Source organism: Phaenicophaeus curvirostris, chromosome 3 (genome assembly GCF_032191515.1).
Source record: "Phaenicophaeus curvirostris isolate KB17595 chromosome 3, BPBGC_Pcur_1.0, whole genome shotgun sequence".
Classification (NCBI taxonomy): domain Eukaryota; kingdom Metazoa; phylum Chordata; class Aves; order Cuculiformes; family Cuculidae; genus Phaenicophaeus; species Phaenicophaeus curvirostris.
This window is the reverse complement of record NC_091394.1, coordinates 31563160-31590646: the sequence shown is the minus strand read 5'-3', so window position 1 is coordinate 31590646 and position 27487 is coordinate 31563160. Positions and strand designations below refer to the sequence as shown.

General features: G+C 36.3%; 1 protein-coding gene across 1 annotated transcript in view; it reads right to left on the bottom strand.

Moving 5' to 3' along the window:
* EXOC2 (exocyst complex component 2) overlaps positions 1-27487 on the bottom strand; it is a 111768-nt gene that overhangs the window by 58382 nt on the left and 25899 nt on the right. Inside the window, exons 6-12 of the mRNA XM_069853586.1 lie at positions 26462-26542; positions 22533-22678; positions 22344-22425; positions 21767-21869; positions 18508-18626; positions 6658-6783; positions 2703-2827 (exon numbers count right to left, since the gene is read on the bottom strand). Of these exons, the coding sequence (XP_069709687.1) occupies positions 2703-2827; positions 6658-6783; positions 18508-18626; positions 21767-21869; positions 22344-22425; positions 22533-22678; positions 26462-26542 (782 nt within the window). The remainder of the gene's footprint in view (positions 1-2702; positions 2828-6657; positions 6784-18507; positions 18627-21766; positions 21870-22343; positions 22426-22532; positions 22679-26461; positions 26543-27487) is intronic.

Below are 27487 nucleotides of genomic sequence, written 5' to 3'. Positions count from 1 at the left end.
TTCTACTAAAGCTGCAAAGAACAGTAGATATCTATGGCTGCAGATCTGCTTAAGGGCAATTTTGTAGTATCTGTGAGGACTTAAGGATTTAAGCACAACAGGACACTGCAAGCATGGCAGGATAAAAAAAATCTCAACAAATGAAATTATACAGCAACAGTTAAACAGAGTAGTTTTTGATGCACAAACTTTTAGGTTCAATGTAGATGCTGATCCGAATAATATGTGGTGACTGGAGGAAGGGCAACATTATGCCAATTTTTAAAAACAGCAGAAAAGATGATCCTGGGAACTACCGACTGGTCAGCCTCATCTCTGTGCCTTAGGAGATCATGGAACAGACCTTCCTAGAAGCTATGCTAAAGCACATGATGGACAGGCAGGCGATTTAACACAGCCAGCATGGCTTCACCAGGGACAAGTCCTGTATGACCAACTTAGTAGTTTTCTGTGATGGGGTAACCGCAGCAGTGGACAGGGGAAAAGCAATGGATGCAATCTATCCGGACTCCTGTAAAGCCTTTGACATGGTCCCCCACAACACCCTATTCTCTAATTTGGGGAGATATGGATTTGATGGCTGGATTGTTCAGTGGATAAGGAATTGGTTGGATGGTTGTATTCAGAGAGTAGTGGCCAATGGCTAGATGTCCAGATGGAGATCCATTGCAAGTGGTGTCCTTCAGGGGTGTGTACTTCAATAATGATATAGACAGTGAGATCGAGTGCACCCTCAGTGGGTTTGCAGATGACACCAAGCTAAGTGGTGCAGTTGTCACACCAGAAGGACCACATGTCATCCAGAGGGACCTAGACAAGCTGGAGAAGTGGGCTTCTGAGAACCTCATGAGGTTCAACAAAGCCAAGTGCAAGGTCCTACACCTGGGTCTGAGAAGTCCATGGTTTCAATACAGGGTGAGAGATGGAGTGACTGAGAGCAGCCCGGCAGAGAAGGACTTGGGGGTGCTCACTGATGAGAAGCTTGACATGAGCCAGCAATGAGTGCTTGCAAGCCCAGGCAGCCAACTGTATCCTGGTCTGCATCAAAAGAAGTGTGGCCAGCAGGTTGAGTAAAGCGATTCTGTCCGTCCATTCCTCTTGTGAGACCCCAACAGGAGTATTGTGTCCAGTTCTCGAATTCTCAACACAAGAAGGATATGGAGCTGTTGGAAAGGGTCCAGAGGAGGGCTACAAAGATGATCAGAGAGCTGGAGCATCTCTGCTATGAGGACAGGCTGAGAGAGTTTGGGCTGTTCAGGCTGGAGAAGAGAAGGTTCCGGGGAAGCTGTATTGCAGCCTTCCAGGACCTGAAGGGGACTTACGAGAAAGGTGGGGAAGGAGTTTTTATGAGGGCATGTAATGGCTTTAAACTGGAGGCGGGAAGACTTAAACTAGACATTAGGAAGAAATTCTTCAGGATGAGGGTGGCGAGACATGAGAACAGGTTGTCCAGGGAAGTTGTGGATGCCCCCTCCCTGGAACTGTTCAAGGACAAGTTGGATGGTGGTCTTGAGCAGCCTGATCTGGTGAGAGGTGTCCCTGCCCATGACAGAGGGGTTGAAACTAGATGATCTTTAAGGTCTCTTCCAACCTAAAACATTCTATGATTCTACGAATATGCATGGCCAAAAGCTTGCTTTTTTCCCCACCTGCTTTGTATTATCCCAGCTATCTCCACACATCTTTACAGACCTTGTGTTCAGAGTTTTTTGGGAATGAGTGAGTCCAAACTGTGGTCAGCAGGACTTCCCAGCGATAGCTATGTAGATGAAGTGTGAACTACCGCCTTATCATTTATTGAAGGAACACTACCTTTCACTACCAAAGCATTTGTTTGTCTTTGTTAGACTTGCTCCTTGGGAATATGCCATCGCTACAGCTCTCCTTCTGGAGAAGTAACAACAAGTCTTGAGAAGCAGAAGTGAATTCTCTGTAAAACAATGCAATTCTGTGACCAATTTTACCAATAACAAAACCCCAAAGCTACTATATTTATCTTGTAATGACTATGATGGTAGGTCGTACACTATCCATAACAAATTAATTATTAAATGTATCCTTTCAAAATCTCTTAATAGCATGCATTTAAAAACTGCATGTATGAATGACTACTTTCTCCCCCACTGTCTCTTGTATTATCAAGATTACAATTATGTGATTGCAGCTGACTGCACTTCCAGACTAGACTCTATAGTATGCCTGCGTGTACCACTCCCGAGTCTTGGTCATTTTGCAACTCCAGTCATGAACCCATCGTCACTTCCAAACACTTAAAGCTTGAGAAATGAGTACTCTTGTTCCAAGGAAAGGAAATGATTTTTTTTTTTTTTTTTTATTTTGTATGACACGGTCTTTTACGTATCTCCATTCTAGCTACAATTAAGAGGTGGAACTACACAGACACTGACTCCAGCACCTGGAACACACTAAGTAACACCACTGGAAGAACTAAGTAATTCTACTGTATGCTTTTATTCTTCTAAAAATAAAAAAGCAAAGTATCACTTCTACAGGTTAGTATTGCAAGACAGCTTCCTAATCAAAGTAGCATCTCTCAAACGTGTAAGAGTCTACATATTTTTTTTATAAACCCCTCTGATTAAAATAAATCCATTCACTTCTTCCAGTGAAACATGCTACTTCAAACATAATTATTATGGAGCTTTGTTCCTTAAATGTAATTTATACAGAAGAAACCATACCTCACTGAACAAACTTCCGTTCACGTAAGAAATCCACAGCTTCCAGAAGTTGGGGAGCTGACTTACAACAAGTTTTGTCAACTTTTCAACAAATAGAACTTGCTGAGGAGCTTTGTATTGCCAGGCTGAAAGGGGAAGAGAGGACAGAAAAAATAAAATTGAAAACTTTTGTATTAATGACAAAAAACGTACTACTGGCTTGCTGCTGCTTTGTATTACACAAGTGACTATATAGTACATATAAAAGCTTTCAAGTAGGAATGAAAAAATTTAAACCCAGTCCATACATGCGTACACAACTGGTACACATATAAGCTCCTTCTCCTCTTCTCATACGCTTACAAGGTGCCAGCACTGACAATATATAAAGAACAGGCTCTCTTTTTAGGGGTATCTAATGAAAACCACCTAACAATCCATTGAAAGCAATCAAGACATTAGAAGTATCAAATGATGAGGTAGCAATGCTGATGAAACCAGTCTGCTAGGAAAGGCTAGTGCTTAAGGCAAACAATGGAAACTGGAAGATCTGCTTTATTTCCTCCCCCACACCCCAGAAAAAATTCCATTGTGGCCTGAGGCAAGTTGCCAACCTCTCATCTTCATTTTTGTTTGTTACAATCTTTTTATATGAAAAACAGGGGAGATTCCAACAACTAAACTCAATAAACTTATCACTAATTGTATGAAATTCTTGGATGAAGAACACAATCATGACATATAACACTGTGTAATCTCTCACTCCATGAACCTACTTGCGTTCCCGATACACCTGTTATTAAAACACATCAGAAAAATAGACCACATTTTGGCAGCAGATAACTTTTCTCAGATTCTCAAATGAGGTAAAGGCAGGTTAAGGGGGAGGTAAGGAGAAAGCTGAACTGAGGCAGAAAAAAAGTACTATTCAACACAGAAAATAAAGGAAATTCTGAAATGCTTTTCTAAAACCATCACCCTTTGCCATTGAAACTTTCTAGATTATGATATTTTAACAAAACAGGCTATCAATAAAAAAGTTGAGACTTATGTTTCACCTCAAGAATTAGAGCCCACTTTAGAACACTTGGAAAAAGAAATCATAGATTAAATAACCAAAAACGAACAACCAACCAAAAAACGACAAAACAAAGCAATAAAATTAAAGAGGTCCATGTTTATTGGTGTGGGGATTTTTGTGTATAAATTCTGGTTTTTTATATATGACAAAGTTTAAAACATGCTATTATCCTACATAACTGTGGAAAAGCAGAAAAATGTCAGGTGAAAGAGCTCTTTTTTGTGATTATTCTGCTAGAGAATACTGCCTACACAGAACAGGAGTTCACCAGTTAGGCAAAAATAGCTGCCTAATGGTACATTAGGTAACTAACAGGCTTCACCAGAGTCTCACAGTTTTATTGTGTTGGTAGCCAGTCTTGGATGTCGTACTTCGAGGAGATTCATTTGTCAAGGTGCAGCTCAAATATCAGTCCATTTCTTTAGTAGACAAATAAACATCTGCATTACTCAAAATGTTCTTTTTCCTCATGGTCAAAGGGTTTAGGGACTCTGGATTAGTATTTGAAAATTTGAAAAACACAACCAAAGCCCAAAATTTGGAGAGGGATTCTAACACAACTGAAGTACAACTCTGCTGACAGTGATGCATCTGTTTAGGAGGCATGAAAACTTCAAAGCTCAACTAGCAAAACTCAGACTGTGGACACAGGAAGTCAGAGCACTACTTTTGCCAGCTTGGTTTAAGACTGTCAGCAAACTGGTCTAGATCCAGTAGCAGAAAAACTCCTCTTATTAACGTCAACTCTGATTATGCCAGGAAGCTGTGCCAATGCTGTTATAGCAACAAGGGCTACGTAACACCAACAAATCCCAAATTCTAACCCAAAAATTTCAGCTCCTTTGAGAAACCATTTCATCTTTGCCAAAAGCTCCAGAACCAATTCAAGGTTATAACCAGGTATTATCTGTTTCTCACTGGAAAAACACTGGCAAGATTTAACTTCATGTATGAAATTCTTTTACTGTCCAGGAAGCCTACTTCAGGCTTAGACCCGAGCCTGCAGACAGCAGGTATTTATTAGAATAAGCTACTACACACATCATGTCAAAAGGACATTCTGGCCATAAATTCAGGATATTTTGACTTTGTTGCTACAGAAAGCTCCAATCTATATCAAAGCAGACATTTTCTTTCATTCTATTTATTCTACTACAATCTGTGTTCTAATGTCCTAAAGAGAAAACCAGAGCCATTGTTTACATACCCTTATGAACATATGTTCAAGCAAGAGCTGTATTTGCATGCCGCAGCTTTGAATTCAAACTAATTTGTTCAAACAATCTCATTGACTATCAATGTCAATTACCCTGGGGAAAAAAAACCCACATAAAAACACCAAAAAACCTTCAGAGATGCCATTCCTAACATTTGCTAAAAACCAACAGGATGCAGAAGCAATCTGAAAACAGAGCATATCATAGCATATTTGCAATGACAGTTCCTGCACAGGTATTGTAAATGGTTAGTTTGCTTTGGCTCTCCACTCAGAGAGGAACAAGGAGGGTAGAGTTTTCAACTGTTCCTAAGCACACAGTAGGCACGTGCACCTAAGTACCAATTAACTCAGAGTCAACTCAATCTAACTCTACAGTCTTTGCAGTGGATTATTATGATGGTCTGAACCTGCAGCTTTCCTTTGAATCTTGTTTTAAACCAGTGGCTCCAGAATCTGCAAAGTTTGCTGAAGACTTACCTTTTCCAGTTTGTAAACGGTTATGAATCTATAACTAAGACACTAAAAGCAGAGATAACGGATTGAATTGGAACTACCTTACACAAATGCAAAAGAATTCAAATGAGGAAAAAAACTTGGATTTTGGATGTTGCTTCCTCCATTGTATGGCACGTGTATTCTTAGAGAATAGTATCCAACAACGACCAGCAGTTTACTGTTTTGCTCTATAACACCGGTTAATCAACTTCGTGCAAAGTTTTGGGCTGAGAAAGGGCAAGGGTGACAGTAATACAGTGATGTAATTACTTGGTATACATGTGTATTTTGAAGAGTCTGTGTAGTTTGCAGCTAGAAATGCAAACATTCAACCCTAAACTGTGACACAATTTGTCTTGCCTGTGAAGATACACTGTGGCAGCAAAAGAATACACAATTCTTGTTATTTTTTATTCTAAGGTCTTGAAAGGTTTCCTTTATTCCTCTTTTTGCTCAAAAAAAATTATAGATGCTTTTTCAAGGAACTCTACAGAACTGGGAGAAGAGTAACATCGAAGCTGACCAAAGCCAGAAAGTTCTTCATAAAAACCTACTTTCTGCAAAAAAAGTACTTTGTTAAGAAATGACCTATCCTGTGAAAAACAGGTTTTCTGTCTCCTGTGATGGCACTGTTTAAAGACTCCTGAGATTAATTTGTTTGTACAAGAGTGCTGAAGACACTCAGGACACACAAAGGCTCAGCTGGTTGTGGACGCACTGCTCAAGCTCAGTTACATACTTTGTTTCCCTTTCTGCATTTACAGAATTAGAGAACAAGGATCATATATATGTGAAGTCATAGAGAGAGTAAAATGCAAGGAGAGCTATCCTAGCAAACCCCTACTAGCAAAAGGTATAAACAACAGCAAAACGTGGTAGGCAGTAGGTGGTAATGTACACCAAAAAAAAAAACCTGTGTTTTTGTAGAAAAAACCATTCTTGTTATCTTGACTACATTTTAAGCGGCAGATTTCAGCTATGAACCACTCTTTCCTTTCAAGAAAACCACAGAGAAGCCCTTTGGTAAGCAGTGGTAATGCATGAGAAGAAAGAATTTTATTTGGTAACACATCAAAACAAACACAGAGCGTGGGTTTCTGTTTGGGTTTTTTGACTACACCACACACTGGACATAAGGAACTGCAGCTTTGTAAGCTTTTCCAAATAAAACAGATGCCTACCATCATCACGGCCAGACTGAAAGCTGCTACCCCTTTTCAATGAAGCAGTTTGACCAAGATGGCCAATTGGTGATGGACGCACATCACTGTCCAGGTCTAACATGGGGCTGTGGAGCAATGAGTTACCTAAGAGAGTGGAAGAAAAGTTAAAATTATTTTGCACATCGATTAACATGAAATTGTATGCTGCATGTGGAATTCCAATTTAATTCAGAAGTGATACAAGGAAAAAGTTATCTAGCAAAAACATTCTTTATCTTGCTTATTTAGACTGTTTGTTCATTTACATCAACAGTATTCGATAACACCACTACTGACTCCTGCAGCAAAGCCAAAACCACAAGTACCATGTGGGAAATACCATTCTTCAGCCTATATGTTTTTCTGGTTTTACTTTAATTTATGTCCTACAATTAGTTGCTTGAAAGCCATAGATAAATATGCATTTATGCCATTAGTGACACGGCACACACTTTTCTTCTGGTATATGTGTAAATACACTTTTCAACAGCAACAGTTGCTTGAGCCTCCAGCTGAAGCAGTTAAGGATAGTGCTCAGCTACTACTTAGCTGTTTGACCTGTGCAGAGATCAGGTAGAAAGGATCCACCCATCATGAAGGAGATGAATGAACAGCATTGCATGCTTGTGCATCTCTGTGAAACACCCCACGCTTACACATATCCAGAAACAGACAAAGTATTTCCCAGTGAGCCAGTTACTGCTATCGAATAATTATTTTCTTCTGTGAGGGCCTATTAGACCTTTGAGGTCACTATTCATTTGTCCTAAGCAATAATCTAATCTGATGGAGGTGGATATTTGGAGTCTAAGGTACGCTTTGGAAAACAACCATATCAAGGAGCAGGCCATGATTATTTTTTAATGTACCATAATACTGCCAATATTTCTCTTAAAGTCTAAATTACCAGTTTAAGCATTTCACCATAAAAATTTCCAAAAATAACTATCACAAATTACTTCAGCATTGGCCAACTGAGTGGTAATGGTAACAGCTAAATTTAAATTAATCACACTTCATATAAATATAAAACAGTATAGGTTGGAAGGGACCTCAAAGATCACTTGGACCAACTTTGGTGGGAAAAGGAGCCTAGGTGAGATCATCTAGCACCCTATCCAGCTGAGTCTTGACCTACCATGTTGCTGGGGAGTTTGCTTCAGAGATTCATTGCTCTCACAGCAAAGAAAATTTGTTCTTACAGTAACATGAAACCTCTCCTGGTAATTTATGCTGAATTTTGTAGCGAGAATCTCAGTGTTTGATTTTATATTGCTTGATCTTTTCCATCAGTATCTACATTCACTTAAAATAACAGGAAGGCCAAACAGTAAGAGCATGAGATACAACATTGCTATACTCAGATTCAAGACTAACACTAAGTAAAAGGATTTGAAGAATAATTATTCTGAGTTTATCACACTGTTAGACCGGTATTGCAATAAAGATATACCTAGTCACTTTACTTCAACAGCTTAAATAGCAGTATTAAGTACTGTGAAACTTACTGCAAACTTCCAATAGGTGACAGTATTGTGTTCTAGCTTCTTTTGAAAAAGTTCTTCCTCCCATAATTCTTCAACAGCTTTTAAAAAGATCTTCTGTGGCCTTTCACTGAGGCCTCACCAAGGCATTGTCAATATTGAGCTAACTCCATTCACCTTATTACTGTTCACAGTATACAATATCTAAGTAAATTGATCCATTTGCTATGTAGCGACAGACACGCTGCATAAACTGACTTGGTGAACTCATTTATGCTATCTTTAGCCTGTATGAATATTCTGTTGACTATTTGAATACTACATCATTTATTAGAAGCAACTAATCTTCATGATACCTTTAAAATAGACGAGTTTTCAGCAGTATGGACTCTGCTACAGTGATTTAAGTATACTATCTGTTGTTAGCAAGGAGAAGTTCTAAAGTGAGTCTGAATAAGAATTTGTGGGAAGACTTTTCCTTCTGAATAAACTAAAATACAGAATAATAAGGAAAAACTCTAAAGCTGCCAGAAGATTTTAAAGAAGGTATGTATGCTGCAAGTGCAAATAGTTAACTATGGGCACATACTCTGCAGCTGCTGATGCAACAGACTTATGCAAGGTCACACATCTTTTTTGACTTCTAAAACATATCTTAATTATTACAAATTTACAACATTAATTTCTGTGAAAACATTCCAGCAAGCCTGCAGAATGAAGTAAAACAAATAAAAAATTCTTCCTCTCTAGAGGAAAGAAACCACATACATTCAGTATCTTATAGACATTCTATCCAGAATAAAAAGAAAACTGCATAAAAGACCCTGAGAAATTTTACGTGACTCACGCAGTTCTGCATAAGGATTTGACTCTGAAATTCTACGTCTGCATTTTATTTGAGGAAAAAAAAAAAGTACGCCAAATCAGAATTGCATTTCTAAAATTTCTAAAATCTCTAAAAATCTCAAACCCAAATAAAAACACAAAAGTGCAGCAACACCATCTTCACAAAAACTACAATTAGAAAAAGCCATGACACACTAAGACTTCCCTCTTTGATGTCTTCACACAGAATTTAGGCTCTCACCCTTCAAACACCTCGTTAATATGAGGAATTTCTTGTAAACAGATGGTTTCTAAAAATGACAGTGTCAATTAAACCTCTGAATTAAGAAAAACAGACACACTTACTAAAACATCTTAATGTGAATTAGTTCAATTAAAACCATTTGCTTGAGGTCGCTGAAAGCCTGAAAACTCTGTATTGCTATTGATACACTAACCTCATGCTGCCCAAATGGTTTATATATTCACCAGCAACAGAAAACATGTAAAGAATACTCTCTTGTTCCACCAGAAAAACCACATCATCAGTTTGTAGCCATACCAGGAAAAGAAAGTTTAACATGAACTAATTTCTTAATTGGTTGTCTAGCATTACAAGCAAGTATAACACAGCAGCAGGGAACTACAACAGCACATATACCCTCAGGACTAATAAACATCTGGATTACATTAGCAAAGCTGATTTTGCTTTCAGCCGACCAGAAGATAGCGCTTGAAGACTGCACACTAATGCATAAATCTTGTAAAAAAAGTGAGAGTTAACTTACAAACAGTTTTTCTCCCATCCTGACTTGTTCCCTCTCTGGAGCCAGCAGTTTAAATTTAGCAGCTTAAATTTAGCAGTATAATGTAATACAATGAATTAATATTAGTGTGAACTGTAGACAATAATATTTATAAAACTAAATAAACTGCCCAAATAACAATTTAGTGCCTACTCATTATTTGACTCGTCTACCATTTCAACATTCTTAGACCCTGAATATAGGATAGCAACAAACTAAAGTTTCAGGAAATTAACTTTTTACTGTACTAAAAGGTTTCAAGATGTAGTATAAACAGCATGAACAATATGTTGTTGGCAGATCATAATTTTTCTGAAAAATATGCTGCATCTTTGAAGTTACAGAAGTATTTTTTTTCCAAAATACAGCATCTACATGGAGCATGTCTGTCAGTGACTCCAGTGCCAAGTGTATATTTAACCAAGGAAACACAGGAAAAATAAATGTACTACATTCTCTTCTACCAAATAGTCACGACAAAAGAAGTACAATTAAAGCCTTATTGCAACTGTAATATCATGAGGAGATCAAATAAGAAGTATTAAGATCTTAACATTGCTTTAATTTTTGTTTTGAAAGGATTTTACTGGGTTTCAACTTCTTATGCACAGGTAGTTTAAAGGTACGTACAAATAAATAACAACATTCAGACACTGTGAAACATGAATATTTCAACATTTTGCTCAGACTGCTTCTGTTCTAGTGCATTAATATCTCACCAAAATAAAGGTCTGAAAAAAACCCAGTGCAATGTTTTTTGAGGTCATTTATTTAATTTATGCTTTCACTTTCTGTAAATCAAACGTCACCTGTGCTGACTCCTAATTGCAGATTTTCTCCAAGTTTACCAGTAGTGGAGTTGTTACAGGGTACACGCCTATACCAACTATGGCTTACACACATACCTCGACCCCATTTTACGAGATGTTACCTGCATGCAGCATGTTGCAGTCTCAGTGAAAAAAGACAACTGACATACAGTTTGCCTACAATTGATTCTTCCACGATCTGCAAACTAGACAATTATTTAAATTCTTAAAAGCAGCTCTATTTTCTTATTTCAAACTATTACCAAAGTGAGTGTAAAAGTTGTTCTGCAATGTCCATTGCTCCACAATTCCACTTGTTTCCCCCGCCCCGCCCCTCACCGTCTGACAGGCAGAGGTTTTTTGTGTAAGTCACATTTCTTGCCTCCCTTCTGTAACCCATCCTCAGCCACTCTGCAATCCTGCCAGCCCAGTGCATCACTTATGTGACATTCTGTGTAAGCTTTTTACAAAAGCTACCAGATGACCATAGGATAATATAGTCTCAGTACTTTTGCAGTGACAAAGAACATTTTTAGCAAGTGACCAACTTCAGGCTGAGTAGTTTTTCAATACGATTTTCCATGTTAAGACAAACACCAGCCAATACACAAACTACATGTATATATGAAGCATGTATATAAGTAAGATTAAAATTTAAAAAAACAACAACCCTACAGTTGTGCAATCAGGTGAATACAGTTACTGTATTCTTTCATCCGTTATATATTTCAGAGTGAATTTTCTCACAGGCTACAATAGCAAGGGGAGGCTGATCTATAGCCTCCGGACTCTCTGAAGGGCGGCAGACTTCCTTACCACCCTTAAAACACCTTTGAACATTTTTTCCTGTGCACAGCGGGCCCTTGTCCTGTGCTACAGCCTGACCACCCACTGTTGCTTGTTGACCAAACACACAGTGCCTGGAGCCCGCACCGATACAACCAGGATAAGATTCCTTTCAAGGACACCGCACTGAGAATTTCAATTTGTCTAGGCAAGAAGTTAGGCGAGCAGGAGAAATTACTCAAAAATTAACCTGCTCAACAGATGAATGACTGCATTTTAGTCTTTATCCTGAGTACCTTTTCTTTCTAACCCTACATTTATTAGGAACCTAACATTTTAAAAAGATGAAGAAGAAAATGGGTTGTATTTCTAGGAGAGATGACTGTAAAAAAATAAAAATTGCTGCGTTTTATGGAAAAGTAGGTTTTGGAATACATTTTAAAATGAATGCTTTTTAATCTTAAGGCTAGTCTTCATCATAACAAATGCATTTATAATGAAACTATTTGTCAGTTTACCACAAAAAATGCAACCAAGCCTATTATTTCTGGTGGTGGTCTAAGCATTTCACAGCCTAAGGGGAAGCCTTATTGTCAGTCCTGCAGGCCAAAAAATACTGCAGCAGGAGCCAAACATTTCAAGTTTAGCACATGAACTAAACCAATATAATTTTACTAGTGCTATCTCCAGTGGACATTATGATCTTCAGCAACTTTGAAAACAACCAGTTTTTACTTAGGTGCTTGATTAAGGACTTAAAACAGTAGAGCAGCCACCAAGGTACAATTCTGGCCACAAAAACAGTTTTACTTCATCTTCAGTAGTACTAATCTTTTCAATTTTGATTTTAAACTATCTGTGCTCATCTTTAATCACAATATTTACTGTCATTATATTACTTTACATATTAAATTTAAAGATTATTTGAAGTATTATATAAAATAAGAATGCTCTTCAGAACATGTTGGATTCTAACAAAAATTCTAAATAATACCAAAGTTACAGACAAAGGTGGCAAAAGAGGAAAAGAAATCCAGTGTCAAATTCAGCACTAATTAATTTTAACTTATTTAATTATTTATTTAAAAATTAATAACCCATTAAGGATTTGCTTGACATCTGCTGTCAAAAGGCTATTTCTGCTATGGACAGGGGATGTGGTTTAGACATGAAATGGCTCCCAGCTGCAAGAAGCCTTCTTCCAGATGTACAGTAAGCAAAGGCAATGGAAGAGAACCAGCTGCTAGGATAACAAATTGAAAAGGCCCTTTTGACACAAGCCCTGCCGGCCTGTCTGATCTAACAAAGACGGATCATTCATTGCAAGGTGAACGGAATGTCAGCATGGCACAGAAGAAAGAGCAATGAGGTCTAAGCATCCATCTCTCTCCTTCACACTATGTACAGCTGCTGTTACTCTGGCACAGAAAAACCCCGCATAGTTTTTTTACAGTATGTGGAAAGCTGTGCCTCATACTCCAAGTGCTGTGAAAATTGTGGGTTTTTTCCAGCAGCAAGAACTACAACAAATATCACAATGACTGAAATAGCATGCTCCAGTTTCTAGACCTGTCTCCATGTTAGTAACTTTAATAGCTTGTATATTATGTATTTTGCAACTCAAGGGGCAGCAGAAAGATCCCACTACAAATATGTTAGTATTGCCATCTACAGTTTTACTTTTGAAACGGTATTAACAGATAGCTTATTTGCAATAATGTTACATAATATCTCAGAAAGACCTCTTGAGAAATAAAGACTTTTTCAGCCAGTTTTAGGATAACTGGATTAGAGTTCCTATGCGTTTTAGCTCAAAGGGTCATGAAACCTACTAAGCCACTATTAAAGTCTAAGCAAATAACCACTGGCCACATAGAAAACAGTCTTAACCTCCACAGCTTCTTTCCCCGATACTCATGTTAAGAATCTCATTGCTTAATTCATTTTGGCTATCTGCCCAGTGTCCCAAGCACATTTTAAACTAAACCTCATTTATTTACATTTATTTTCATGTCCTTTTACGTCATTATATCCCCCATGTTTCCTGTACTCCAACAAGTCTGGGAAGCACAAACCATAGTGAAAAGCTAAACTTATGCCCTAATAACTGGGGAAGCACAAAGTTAAAAAATACAAATATATAAAATCTTAATTGAAGGAAACTATTTACTATCCAGGTACCAGTTTTGAAAGCCCCCCAGACTTTTACAAATCCTAAATTCACAAGAAGCAACTCATTTTAGCCAATATGAGGCATAAAATACTAGTGCAAATCAGCTTATCATTCAACTGTCTCTTGCTAGAGATTTAAGAAATACTGTTTAAGTGAGTATATTGTTCTTCCATGTTAGGCTCCATATTCATAGCCTTCAAAATTGCTCTTTTCACTGCCTATTCAGTCTCATGCATCTCCCTCTCTCTAACTTAAGTACATACTAAGTAATAGCAGCAAACTAGTTTTACCTACTTCATGTCCTTCCAGCAATAGTGGGATACAATCAGATTTATAGAAAGAATCCATCAATGCTTCAGGAAACAATTTTGTAATCAAAAAAAAAGATCAAGAACCAATAAACAATTGCCTCTTCCATTAGTAAGGCACATAAATATTAAACAGAAAATACAAAAAGTTAATAAATCCACATATTCACCAGCTTTACTATGTCAGCAGAGCTAGAGCTCCAATCAGTTGGACATGGGTCACGTATCTACAGCCGCACCTTTAATGGAAGAGTCTGACCATCAAAGAAGCAGGAGAATGGTTTAATGTGAGGAGATGAGCAGGGGAGCTTTGTGATCTGGGAATCCTCTGTACTGCCTCATACTTCCACAATGAATTTGGCTATGTTGTTTGGTCTCTTTGTCCTGGCTGCTCATACTTCAGACCAGGACAAATCTCGATCTGCTGTCATGTATGCATATTCATGTTTCCTTCAAATACATGTGCTTGGATTTCAACAGTTTCTCATCATATGAGCATCATCTGCTTGTACTTTTTTACCTCAAAAATGAGAAGGGTCTGCTATGGCTATACAGAGCAAGAGACAGACAGGCTAAAGGCAATCAATGATAGGTGAGTAACAACATTTGTATGTGAACGTGTAATAAAACATTAATATACGTAATTCAAGACTAACCAGCAAAACAACAGGGTTGCTTAAGACTGAGAGGAAACAGTACATGAATACTCATACAGAGATAAAACTCAAGAGGAACACAATCCAAAATGCTGCTGTAAAGTACTTCATACACATGAGTTGAGAAAATTACCCATTCTACTTGTACCTGTTGAAATGAACGCAACCAACTAGCTAATAATCAGAATACTTCACCTTTTATGAAATCAGAGGAAACAATTGAATAATTTGCTGTTGATAGCTGTCAGCCTTTAAGCTACACTGCCAAATTATCTGACAAAGCTTAGCACAGCTTGATACATCTTTCAGTTTTTGGAAATAATATTAGCACTAGTTGGATTAACTGAAAATACACAGTATTTGAAACACACAGGACTTCTAGTAACCCCTGAAATGAATTTTGGGAGAAAACTCAAAAGACAATTACAGTGCTCTAAATTTGCCATAGCTTCTTCTTTCAGGCTGCATCAGTGATCATATTATGCTATGATACTTTACAGCTCTAGGACATGCACACAACTGCAGAGTTTTTCTACAAAATGGAGTTAGTCTCTAGTAATATACAAGCACAGAAGCGTTTTTTTTAAAAAAACCCACAACAACTCACACAAACAAAACCCCAAACCCCAACTTCTCATGTGGTAGAATTACTGAGAGTGAAGGATTCACATTTAGATAAAAAAAATTATCTAAACAAATGTATTTAAATGTATCTAATATGAAATTTTCTGACGGCAACTTCAGCCATCTCAGTAGGCATATAAGCTCACTCCACTCTTCACCTATGCTTAGGAAAGCCTTGAAAGTATAGTGATTAACAAGAAAGCAACCATTAGACATAGTAGAAACATAGATTTACTTTTCATCAATATTGGGAATTTGTCCTGACTCCTATTACTAGTAGCTTGGATGAGATGACACATCACTAAGCATATTAAAGAAGACCTGAGAAGATGCTATTCCTATATAAGAAAAATAAAATCACTTCAATTATAATGACTAAAGGATCAACCTCCTAGTAGTATGGAGGCAACTTGAACAATTTTGTCCCACTGAGTGCCCCACTGTTGGCTTGTCAGATTACTGACTGAATTTGAGTAAGTTCTCCTTAGAATCCACTTAGATCTGGGGTTTACCAAATAATTGCAATGCTATCCTTCCCTTCTTGAATACATCTTGTCTAACCAATAAATTTAAGAAGATTTACTGTTTGTCAAAACAGCTACAAAAATCCTGTCCATAATGTCTAAATAGTGTTTTCAACAAAGACTTTCCAGGTAAGAAAAGCAAAAGCCTAATTCCAAATCTGTTTCAGCTAGTAAAATTCAGTCATCATAACTTAAGACTCAACACTGCATTGAAAACTAATAAAATAGCAGCAAAATGCTTTGCCACAAACTCTGTTGAAACCTGAAAAATTGTGCATAAATGCCAAAGTAGATACAATCTGCTACTGAGGTTTAAGTTTACTATGCTGAAAATGTTTGACTCAGCCAGTTTGAACCCAAAGAATCACGGTCAGCAGAAGAACTAATCTAACAGTGAGAAATTGTTGGTATTTTCAAGATGGAAGAGTAATTGCTGTCTGCTTATTCCATCACAACATCCATACACAATATGAAGATCACCATGAGCCAGAAACAGTGTCTGTTACCCCTGTTGAAAAGGAAAACCTAGAAAAAGATTTAAAGCCCATTTCATTAGAGTATCAACCTTATGACCCATCTCTTCCTCCAAAAGCCTGATGTACAAAATCTTTTTTGGAAGTATGTTTTAAGTGAAGGACTTTAAAATGTTTGAAACTTTACTACTACTTTCTCTTAAAAATATCCAGTGAATTTAAGAACATATAAACCACATTTCTGTCTTGTTTGAGTTGATTAGATTCCTCAAAATCTTGCACAACCAATTTGATATCTGTGAGTAAAAGCCCACACTTTTCCTGTTTGAAAAGCATACATCTATTCAAGTAGATTGAAATACATTCCATGCCTCTGATCTCGACCAGCCCTGTGCTACTTGGCAGCTAATACCAATTCTCCCAGGTTTTCTTTTTTCCTTCTATCTGGTGTACGCCAAAAATTAAAGATCTATGAAAAGTAAACCCCATATTTAGGAACCTTCCTTTGTCCTGCTAGATACTAAATGAGAAATTCTATAAACTTCTTGATACTTCTTAATACTTCCTGAGTGTTTTACATTCTGTAGAAAAACTACATTAAAACCACATAAAAGGTTGGAAGAAAAGCCTTGAAATTTTATGAGCTGTTTAATAAAAGTTATGAGATATTAGCATTTGTATCACATACGCACTAAATATTAACTTAAATACATGCCATTAATTAATATTTACTGCCATTCAAGTTATTTAAATTCCCTCTTTTGTGAGCCAAACAGAGCTGCTAATATAATAGCTCCTTTTATATTAAGGCTGGAGTAAGCAGATTTGTTTCAAGAAAAACACCAAACAGGTTGAAATTTTCAAGATGAGCCTAAGAATTCAGACATATTTTCCATTCATTTACTGGAGCATGCATATCAAAATTACATAGACTACCACAACAAAAAGAAGTCTTGAGCATCTAGTACCTTCATGTCCCTATTTTTCTTGCTAAGAGGCTGACAGCTATATCACACTTTGCAAGTGAGAGGAGAAAAAGAAATTTTAGAGTTGTTAACTGAGACCATTTTTACAAGTGGAGTTCTGCTCCCAACAGCTTTATGTTAAGGAGCAGAAGAGTGGTGTCTCAGGGTTTTAGTGAGGAAGGAAGACTGGGAGGTTTTGGAAATGTTCTAAATTTTGACCAAAAGGCTAAGAAGCCAACCCGGTGTTCCAGCTGGAACAGAACTCCCTACTGTGTTGTGAAACAATGATGGCCTGTACGCACTTTAAGCTAAATTTTACCGTCATTGCTTTCATATACGATGCACCCCCTGACCTCTATACCTGATGTTGTAACCTCTGCTACAGAGAGTTTAAGCTGCCTGCAGTAATTTTACGGCACATTTCTGCAGCAGTTCCAACTTAGTAATAATTTTTGTGGTTTCTCAGAAGAGAAGACGTGATTTGGTTTGGGATACATATGCATTAACACTAAACATGGGAGTTACCTAAAAGCCAAGAGAGGCCAGATTCCAATATGCCTACTCATTTCAGAAATAGCAGCAAACTCGATAAGACTTCCTGAGAAACAAGGCACTGCTTGTTGTTTTCTAATTTAAAAATCCACTTTTCATATTTTACTACTAGAAATGCCAGGCCAATAGCCTCCCACCTATCCCCTTTTGAAAATACACTAATGTGACAGATCATGTTAACTGGTAGTTAAGCTGCTGCCACACCTGAAAGCAATACCTAAGAGCACAGATTCCTTTGAGGAGCAACACTGGCAAAGACAAAGAGAGAATACAACTAAGTACACATACTGGCCTTAGTATAATATTGTTTAAATATCCCATTCGTCCAACTCATAGGTCCCTGCCTAAACAGTGTATTCTGAATTTTGAAACTGCACAGGAACAAAGAATAAGAGAATGCTATATTATCATTTATTCCATATCAAGAAATTATACATTATTCCATTATGTCTCAATGCCCTGCATATCCATATATTAACAGTTTATCTTGTGACAAAGAAATCTAACTGGCAGATTCAGACAACAATCCAAACTTCATGTGACCACAAAGTATTTTGAGAGGACAGTAAACTTCAGATAAATTATTGAAATGCAAAGCTTTTCCATGTAAAGAGCTTAAAAGTTATAAGTTAAACAAAAATAAAACTCCAACTGCTGTTTTATTTTTATAATAAAGAAAAAAAAAAAAGTCAGTATTCAGCTTTGTAAAAAGCTATCAAAATTGATGGGAAGAAAGCCCAAATATAATTTGTACACTAAAACTTGTCAAATAAAAGGCAGTGCCAAATTCCTAAGTGTCAAATATATATATACATATATATATAAAACAAAAATATATCCTTGCCTTTTTGTTCTTTAACATAGCTCTCCTTACAGTTGTGCATGAGCTGCAGAATCCACTGATGTTGAGCACCAATGCACTGCCAAGCAGGGTCCCCGGGTGCATGAAGATCAGAAAGATATCTGTAAAAACCAGTCCAAAAATCACAACTCTGACTCGACACACCAAAGGCTTCATTGAAACAGAGTAAAGACGTGCTAAGAAATACTTATTTTTTTATTTATTGTTTTTTTACATAATTCCACGTGGCCTCAAGCTCTAGCAGGGGAGGTTCAGGCCTCACATCAGAAAAAAATTTTTCACAGAAAGGGTCACTGGGCACTGGAACAGGCTACCCAGGGAGGTGGTTGAGTCACCTTCCCTGGAGGTGTTTAAAAGGCGGGTGGATGAGGTGCTGAGGAACATGGTTTAGTGATTGATAGGAATGGTTGGACTCGATGACCCTGTGGGTCTTTTCCAACCTGGTGATTCTGTTATTCAAAAATTCAAGAATATGCTCCTACCCAATGTAAACACAAGCTTTGGATTCTCCCTTTGTCATTTAGTAAGGCAAAATTCCATTTAAAAAAAAGTGTAGAAATAAACAAAGTCATATATATATTTAATAGCACATTACTAAGTATTTTAAGTTGTGCCTCTAGTAAAGTATTTGGGAAACCAATCTCTATCTGCCAGGGTTACAGTTCAGTACTTGCATGTTTCACTTGGAATAAGTGATGACATCTCAAGCACATAAAATATGGTATTTTTCTTCCCACTTTATATGCCTTGATTGTATCATCATGTAATGTTAACAAGTAGGAATTAATTTTTGGCGGCTCATTAATTTTAGTACACGCATGCACAAACAAATGTAAACCAAGCTCCTGGTTGGTGGAGGGTTTTTTTTTGGCATTAGGATGTGCACACAATCAGGAAAAATAAAGGAGGGGAGGGGGAGTGAGATAATGAAAAGGATTGGGGCTCCTAATACGCCAAAGCAAAACACCCTCAGGCATTCAGGACTATCTTGACAACAGAACTTTCAAAAGAGGATTTTCAAAAAGCAGTAGCTGCTCTAACATTTAACACGCTCCATTACTTCTGCACTAATGAGACTCAGGACGGATTAAAAACATTCAAGATGCTCAAGGTGAAGTACACTGATTATCTTACCTTAAGCAGTGCAGGGAATCTTTAATTCCTTCAAAACGCCTGTTTTACTACAATAATACCTAATTTGAATTAGGACTATTTTGCAAAATTCTGTCTAAAACTGAGCACTGTTTGCAATACTTGAACAAAATATGAACTGTCAAAGCAGGTGTGGTTGGAAGGACGAGAAAACTACCCAAACAATCATTTTTACAGGGTGACATTTAAAAATTATGAGCTCAAGTCCTTTCTCAGTGTTGAGGGAGACTTTAGTCATTGCTTAGACACAAAATAAAAAAAAATACCACTGGTCTTGGAAAAAATACACTTACTTGGCTCTTAAGTGATACAGTAAGCTGATTCTGAACAGTAAAATAATTATCAGTTTACATACCATAATAAAATGAGAGGAAAATATGAATTGAAGCCTTATTATAAAGGTAAACATTGAATATCTGACAGGGAAAACCACAGCATTTCAGGTCTTGCTCAGCCTTAGACATTGGAGACATACAAAACAAACATAGCATGGAAGAAAAATGAACCTCAAAACCAGCAGGTTTTATGCAAATAATTTTACAATTAGGATTATGTTAATCTCCTCTTAGCTGAAGTGCTCTGAAGAAAGTTTTCTTCACACCTTGCCTCCAGAAAATTTACACTAGTATAACCACATTAGCATATCCAGAGTAGTGAAACTAATTTAATCACTTCATATGTTGAGATCCTGTTAATTCACTAGAGCTAAATTTTTCCACGTCTGTCCACTCTCTGTTCTCCTTATACTCTCATTATATTATGTTTCTCATTATGTTCCATGTGTGGAATACACTTGGTAGTTATATTAACACAGTCTGCTTTAATGTAGGCTGGGATATTTTTAAAAATTCAGTACTTCGAGGTAAGAGGGCAGAGAAAAACTAAAAAAAAAAAAAAAACCACCCCAGAATCAACCATGCATACAACTCTGACTCTTCAAAAAAAAAAAACCCTTGGAAGAAGTCATACGACTTATAGAAGTCTTATGTAAAGAAGCTGTCCCTTAAGGTTTTCAACACCAACAAAGAGAGGAAACAGTAGTTCTTCAGAGAAACAAAACACTTGACTATTCTCCTTTAAAACACAATTACAACAAACAAGCAATATTTATGTAGCACCCAGAAGAATGAAAAGCACTCAACAAGGAAGTATACTCGTCATTGTCTTCATAAATTGTAAAGGAACCTGAGATACTAATACCACGCTTTGTCCTGTGTGACTGGGCATATAAAATACCAAAGATCTCATAGAAGTGTTAAAATTTTAAAAATTCTGCACACATAGCCTATTTGGTCTACATCTTTTCAGATAACTGAAAAATGCACTGAGACTGTCAAGCCACACTAGGAGCCCTAGTAACATCCAAAACTCAAAAGCTTTCTAAGTAAGGTCATCAAATGTCCCAGAGTACTATAAAATTCGGCTCCAAGGACTGGAAGGCAGGGTACAGTCTACCAGTAGAAGGTCCAACCAACTCACGTCAGCCTGCCTTCAACAGACTTCAACATCAGCTTTGTGAATGACCGAAAAACAAGGAACTTGAACGTAAACTGGGGAACTGGTTCATGTTCATGAAATACAAAGTAACTACCTTATTTAGACTGAGTAGTAAAAGAACCAAAACTAAATTTAAATGACAGTCTGGATTAACATTTCCCTATTTTCTGACTCAGGATGATTCCATTCAACACAAAATCAAGCTGTAATGTAAGGCAAGTTAATAAGAAATTTATTTTGAGATCAGCAACCCCTGAGTGATTATTTCAGACGCACTTTGCAATGTGATGGTTTAGAGGGAGCAAGAGAATCTAAACATGCCTTAAAGTTTAAAAAAAAAAATTACATTCAATCTCAATTTTCCTTCATTAAATTGCTCCTGTTGAAGAATTGTTTATTGAATTCTAGAAAAACAGTCAAGTAACAATCCACTGCCATTAATTATATAATCATGAAATCTCAAAATACTCTATTACCATTTTAAAATCACTATTTAAATCATAGTAAAAATAGTCACTACTCTAATTTGGAAACAGATTTAAATACACATCTAACACCATATGTCTGATGATGATGCTAGCTAAATGATTACCTTATATAACGTTTCTGATCATGTAATGTTGATGGAGTCTCAAGCAGCTTATCCAACAGAAGTTCTCTTAAAGCTTCAATTCTGGTTTCAACTTCAGCATAATCTAGGATACAGGAGAAGAAATAAATCTAGTGTGTGCCTTCAGCAGTGATATGAACAGAAAATTATGTTATTTTCTAGGACATCAGATACTTCCAGAGTTAATGTGGAAATCAATATAGCCACATCTGAAAATTTTGTATACAACAGTTCCACAAAACAAGAAAGTTGGACTTTGAAGTCTTTCCAACAGTATGCCAGTGAGACATACAGTAATTAAAATGTGATTTTTGGGTAACGTATATTATGTCCAGCAATATCAAGCCTTAATAAATAAAACCCTGTGATTTCATGTTTTGCAGTACATGCTACACTAAGCAATATTTCTGGCATGTTTTCAGAGTAATTGGTTCTTATAAATCCGTAATTTTTATGGATTAAAATCCATATACAACCTATACAAAGCTCTTAAGACTACTATGTGCTTTTTAAGTTTAAAGTGAAAAAAAAGCAACAAATAACAATATCCATATCTTACATTTTCTGAATACTTGAACCTCTGTCTTTCCAAAGAGTGACTTAGCTTTTTCGTAGTCATTAATAACCACATCATAATCACCCTTAAAAAAAAACAAAACAGAACAAAAAACCACAACATTTATTTTTGTCATGAAAAAGTTAACAGACTTATTTCAGCAAACAGAAAAGTAGTTTTAAAAGATTATACCTTCTGGATATTTCTTTCAATATTCAAGGGAAGGTTGAAAAGAAATTTAAAACGCTGAAGAACATTAAGCGCGTTTCTCGTTGAATCAGCTTTGTCTTTGCGTCCTAGCACTTCCTGGAATAAGGTATCAGCTGTGTTACTGGCTCCTGTTTTTATAAGGATGAAAATAAGAGAAAGTAAAGTAATCAGTTCAAATGACATACAGATTTTCCTCATTTAAATGAGTAATTCAAATATTTTTAGAGCAAATAGGTAATTATTGCTGAATTCTTATACTTCTTTTGTTCAATTGTGTTAACATTTCACAACTGATGAAATACTATTTCAAAGTGAACCATTTAGCATTTTAATGTGGTAAGACCCCCGTGCAATTAAAAACAATCACTCTTTCCTATTTCAAATGCTTAACTTTGCTGCAGATATTTCGTTTGCTTTGGCTCCAGATCTACATTTTACAACTAACTTATGCATCTCACGATATGGAAAAAGTCATAGAAAGCTTTGGTTTTAGAAAAGCATTATTTCCTTATATTAATTAATGCCATAGCTTTATGAATTATCATTGGGTTTTGCAAACTTTTTTTTGTGTTTTCAAATAAGTCTTAAACATTATTAACTGTATTTCATATTTAAGTGAGTCACTTAAAAGTACCAACAGTTAAATCAAAGACAACAGCGTGACTGAAAAAAGTCTAACTAGAGTGTCACCATAACAAAATGAATACAAATTGTCTTCACATCGCATTAAAAGTCTTACTGGCTTCATTGCATACAGTATCAAGCCTTAGACAACACATTAATGTAATCAAGTTTCCATACTACCTGTGAATCTTCTTTACTAAATATATTAAATATAGCTTTAAACACCTTCGTATCCAAAGTAAAACCATTCTATTTTGTAACAAGGATAATTTCCTAACACAAAATAATAGGATTTTATTTATAGCAGGGAGAATTTACATTGCATGTGAATATTTGCATTTTTCAACTCGTGACTTATTTTTAATTAACCAAAAAAACCCACCCAAAAGTGGAAATGTTTTAGCCTTTTTTGATCATTGCGTGTAGAGGTTTCTACATTATCTGGTCTAGTGACTATACTTTAAGCAAAGATGAAAAAAAATTACATCAGTCTCACTGGGTGGCTTGCATGCCATTTTCTCTAGTCAACACTGTGGGTGGCCTGCTCATGTTAAAGTAGTCTTTGTAAAATAATTGTTATATCTAAATAAAGTTTAAACTTTGTTGTAATTCTGAAGCCTTGATGGAAAAAAAAGTTTTGTCAGTATAGCTATTTCTACAGCACACGATTTAGCATAGAATACTTTAATTCATTAAGGAGTGCACATTGAAAACAGCTAGCAAGACATTTAAATATGGACCACTGATAAACTACGATTTTTCTCTTGAAGTTATAATAACGGCTTGTTTTGTAAATCCTTCTAGTAAGTAACATCTGTTTTGTTTGAATTCATGTTTCTTGTCCATTCTTTTAACAGCCAAGAAGCAACTTACTATATCTGGGCATTAAAGTTATATTCACAGAGCGTTTGTTTTTCACTCAATACAAATGTTTTTAAGAGAGAACCGATAACTGCAGGAATAGCACAATTACTTCTACCTTTAGTTTAAAAGTACATGCCTTCATCTGCTTGCAAATTAACTTTCCGTAGAAATCCTCAATTCAAGTAAATTATTTTAGTTTTTCTACAGACACTTTTTCTGTTTTACACAGAAATTGAAATATATCAAATTTCTTATTAGCACCTTAAAGAAATGCAACACTTCATGCAAAACGGGCCTGTCTTTCTAGATTTGAAAAAATATTGTAAAAGCTTTTCACTCCTTATCCCTCCAAATCCTTCCTAAGTTAATAATCTTTTTATTACTGATGAATAATATAAACCAAACTAAAAAGACCATTGATAAAGATTTGGGTCACACACTGGCTATGTTTTCAAAATAGATGATTCATTTACTCTGTGCAAATTTTTTTACTTTGAAACAAAGCTCTAGTTATCCAACTTCGGTCTTTCATAGAGCCTTAAAAAACTACTACATAATGGAATTTGATTGACCTTAAAAATACATTCCTTCATGAAATTAATTACAGCACACTATGTTTTTATAAATATATATTTAATAGTTTGTTCAGTAATTAAATTTAGCAAAACTTCCAAACATTTATAATTCCAGCGATAGCAGACTGCTTCTACTCTTCCATGTCATTTCAATCAAATGATCTGGCACATTCTTAACATGTATTTATATGCTGCGGAAAACATCCTTATTCTTAGGAGTTTGCAAGCAAGTTCAGGACACCAATTATCTCTCAAAATACGCATCTACAGTCCATAAAATGTAAAACTGGACAAAACATTTGAAGTAATTTTTGAAAGCAGGTCCTATTACTCATGGATTATGGAAGCTTTTCAATGTTCAGACAAAAAACAAAGCTTTGATCCTAAACTACTTTACATAATATTATTTACTCTTTTTAAATCCCTGTATTCCTACTTCCCTCCCTCCTACCCATCATGACTTGCAAAGTATCAGGAGGAAAAGCAGCCAATTCTTTTCACAGCAGAGCCAAACTTACTACCACTCTGAAGTGCCTGGCACAAGTTCCCCTATAGATCCAGCCTGAAAAAGGCAGTCTGCATTATCTGCATACAGGTTTCAGCCACGATTTATCAAATTAAATAGCTATTATATACTATAGGTTGGCTTGTTTCATATTAGTGTGTGTAGGAAAACATCAGACCTAAATTTTTGCTCTTTTATGCTAAAATCTGTCAAACAACTCTGTCAAAAAGAAAGTGCTCTCTGAGGTAATTGTGCTTGGTGCATGTTATGGCATAAATACAGAACACAGAGCACTGAGGACTGCACTGGCAAATTTCAGAAAATGCTTTTCTGTCCTACTCTTTATGGATCAAATATTCAGCACAGACAGACACAACACACACTATAGTCTTTACACAGTGATGCTTGAGGTTTTTGAAGCTTTTTTTTTTTTGGTGATCTTTGGTTTTGGAGATATTTTTAACTTCAGGCAACAACATGGGTAAAAAACAAATGTTAAAATCATACCTTCATCGTAAGCAGTAACGAATCTCTACAGAAAAGAGCTAGAGGTGTTCACAAACCTCCCTGCTTTCTTTGCGCTCCCCACACAAACACATGCACAGTCACTGCTTTCTTCATACAAGAGAAGAAAAACAGTGAACTTCCATGTCACTTTCTTGATTTCATAAAACACACTCAGACTTTCCAACACTGAGTCAGCTATCTGCATGTCATTCCTGCTTATTGATACAGCACTAAGGGAAACATCCCTTCCTCTGTGAAAAAAATCACAATGAAACAAAGTAAAATTATCTTGGCAGACGTCCCAGAATTAAAAAACTAACTTTTTTGATCTGATGAAACACACACCAAACTGCAGTAAATTCAAGCCATCGCTCTCAATGCAATCCTACAGCTAATAAACAGAAAAAAGTACTGACAGCATTTCAAAGTTTCTAAAAAGAATGTTAATTCCAAGTAGTCTAAACGGCAGCACATAAAGTGAAAAAGATTTGTTCAATGTATTTGTTATTAAAACAGTTTGGTTTTGCTCATAATTCTTACAGTCCCAGTATTCAGCTTTGCTCATCCTTCTACAGTTTTCTCTCACCACATAGCTCCCATTTCCTTCATACACTTAAGCAAAACTGAGATACCACCAACACCGCTGAAATTCATGGCAAGAGCTATAACTTATGTCAAAAGTGTACTATCCCACCCTAAAATCACTGCCCTCAAACAGGTAAAAGCAAGAGAGACTGGGCTGTTTTCTACTTTCTATCATATTCCTAGGAATGGATTAAAGCTTGTTAGAAAGCCCAAAGTCCATAAATAGTTACTGCTGGAAGGACAAAACTTACTGTTCAGTACATTCTCCAGTTTTTGCGTCATGGACCCTTCTACTTTTTCCGTTCCATCCGCTTCCAGTTTTTGATGGATTGCTGGAATAAAATGTCTAGTTAAAATGCAGAGCATTTTAATAGGTGGGAATACATTACACCAAAGTGACACTTTTAAACATTTTTAAAATTAAAAATAAAGTGTTATTTTTCTTGTGAGACATATAAACTACAAACATGCTTCACGGCAGCAGATTCTAGCGGAGGACAGGGCTTAGAGCCAGACATTGCAGAATTTTAACCATTGACACCGATTTCGTATATTGTCTTGTTCAAGATAGTCACACTCAAGAAAAAAAATAAGTGGAGAGAATCCCAATTAGGAATCTTGTAGTAGAGGTGTTTATTTAATTTACTATTTTGAAAAGTTGCTCTATTTCCATCACAAAATACTTTTGTCTTGTAGAGTAAAACTTTTACAGTAATTACCAATAATTAAAGGGTAGAAAGAGAGCCATGGGGAATCTGGATGACCCCAAAATCACATGCTGGAGCACTCCTCTACCAGCTGTCTTCATCCGTAAAAATGCACTCTCAAAGCACAATTTAAGTGCATCTTGTAGCAACAGACTGCATTAACCATTACACAGCCACATTGTAGTGCTTTGGCTCAAGAACACATGAGAACAGAAGGGAGTTGGCTTTGTTGTTATTGTTGTTTTGAAGACACTTTTTTCCCTGTTCTAAAATGCTGAAAGCCCCAGTTCTTGTTTCCACATGGTATTAAGTAATGGATGTGGAAATATGAACTATCAGCACTAATTGGTCATTTTATTACAATTTCTTTTTTGGTATGGGAGAGATTTACTAGCATACCCTGACAATACAATGCCACTCTAAAATACAAACAGTGAAAGGAACGTAGATAATCCCTTCTTCTGCTTCCACTCTCTTACACAACCTTCCTTCTCTCTGCCTCTTTGTTCAGAACAACTGGCAGAGATCAGTTTTTGATATTTTTTTAAAGGTAGCATTCCTGTATATATG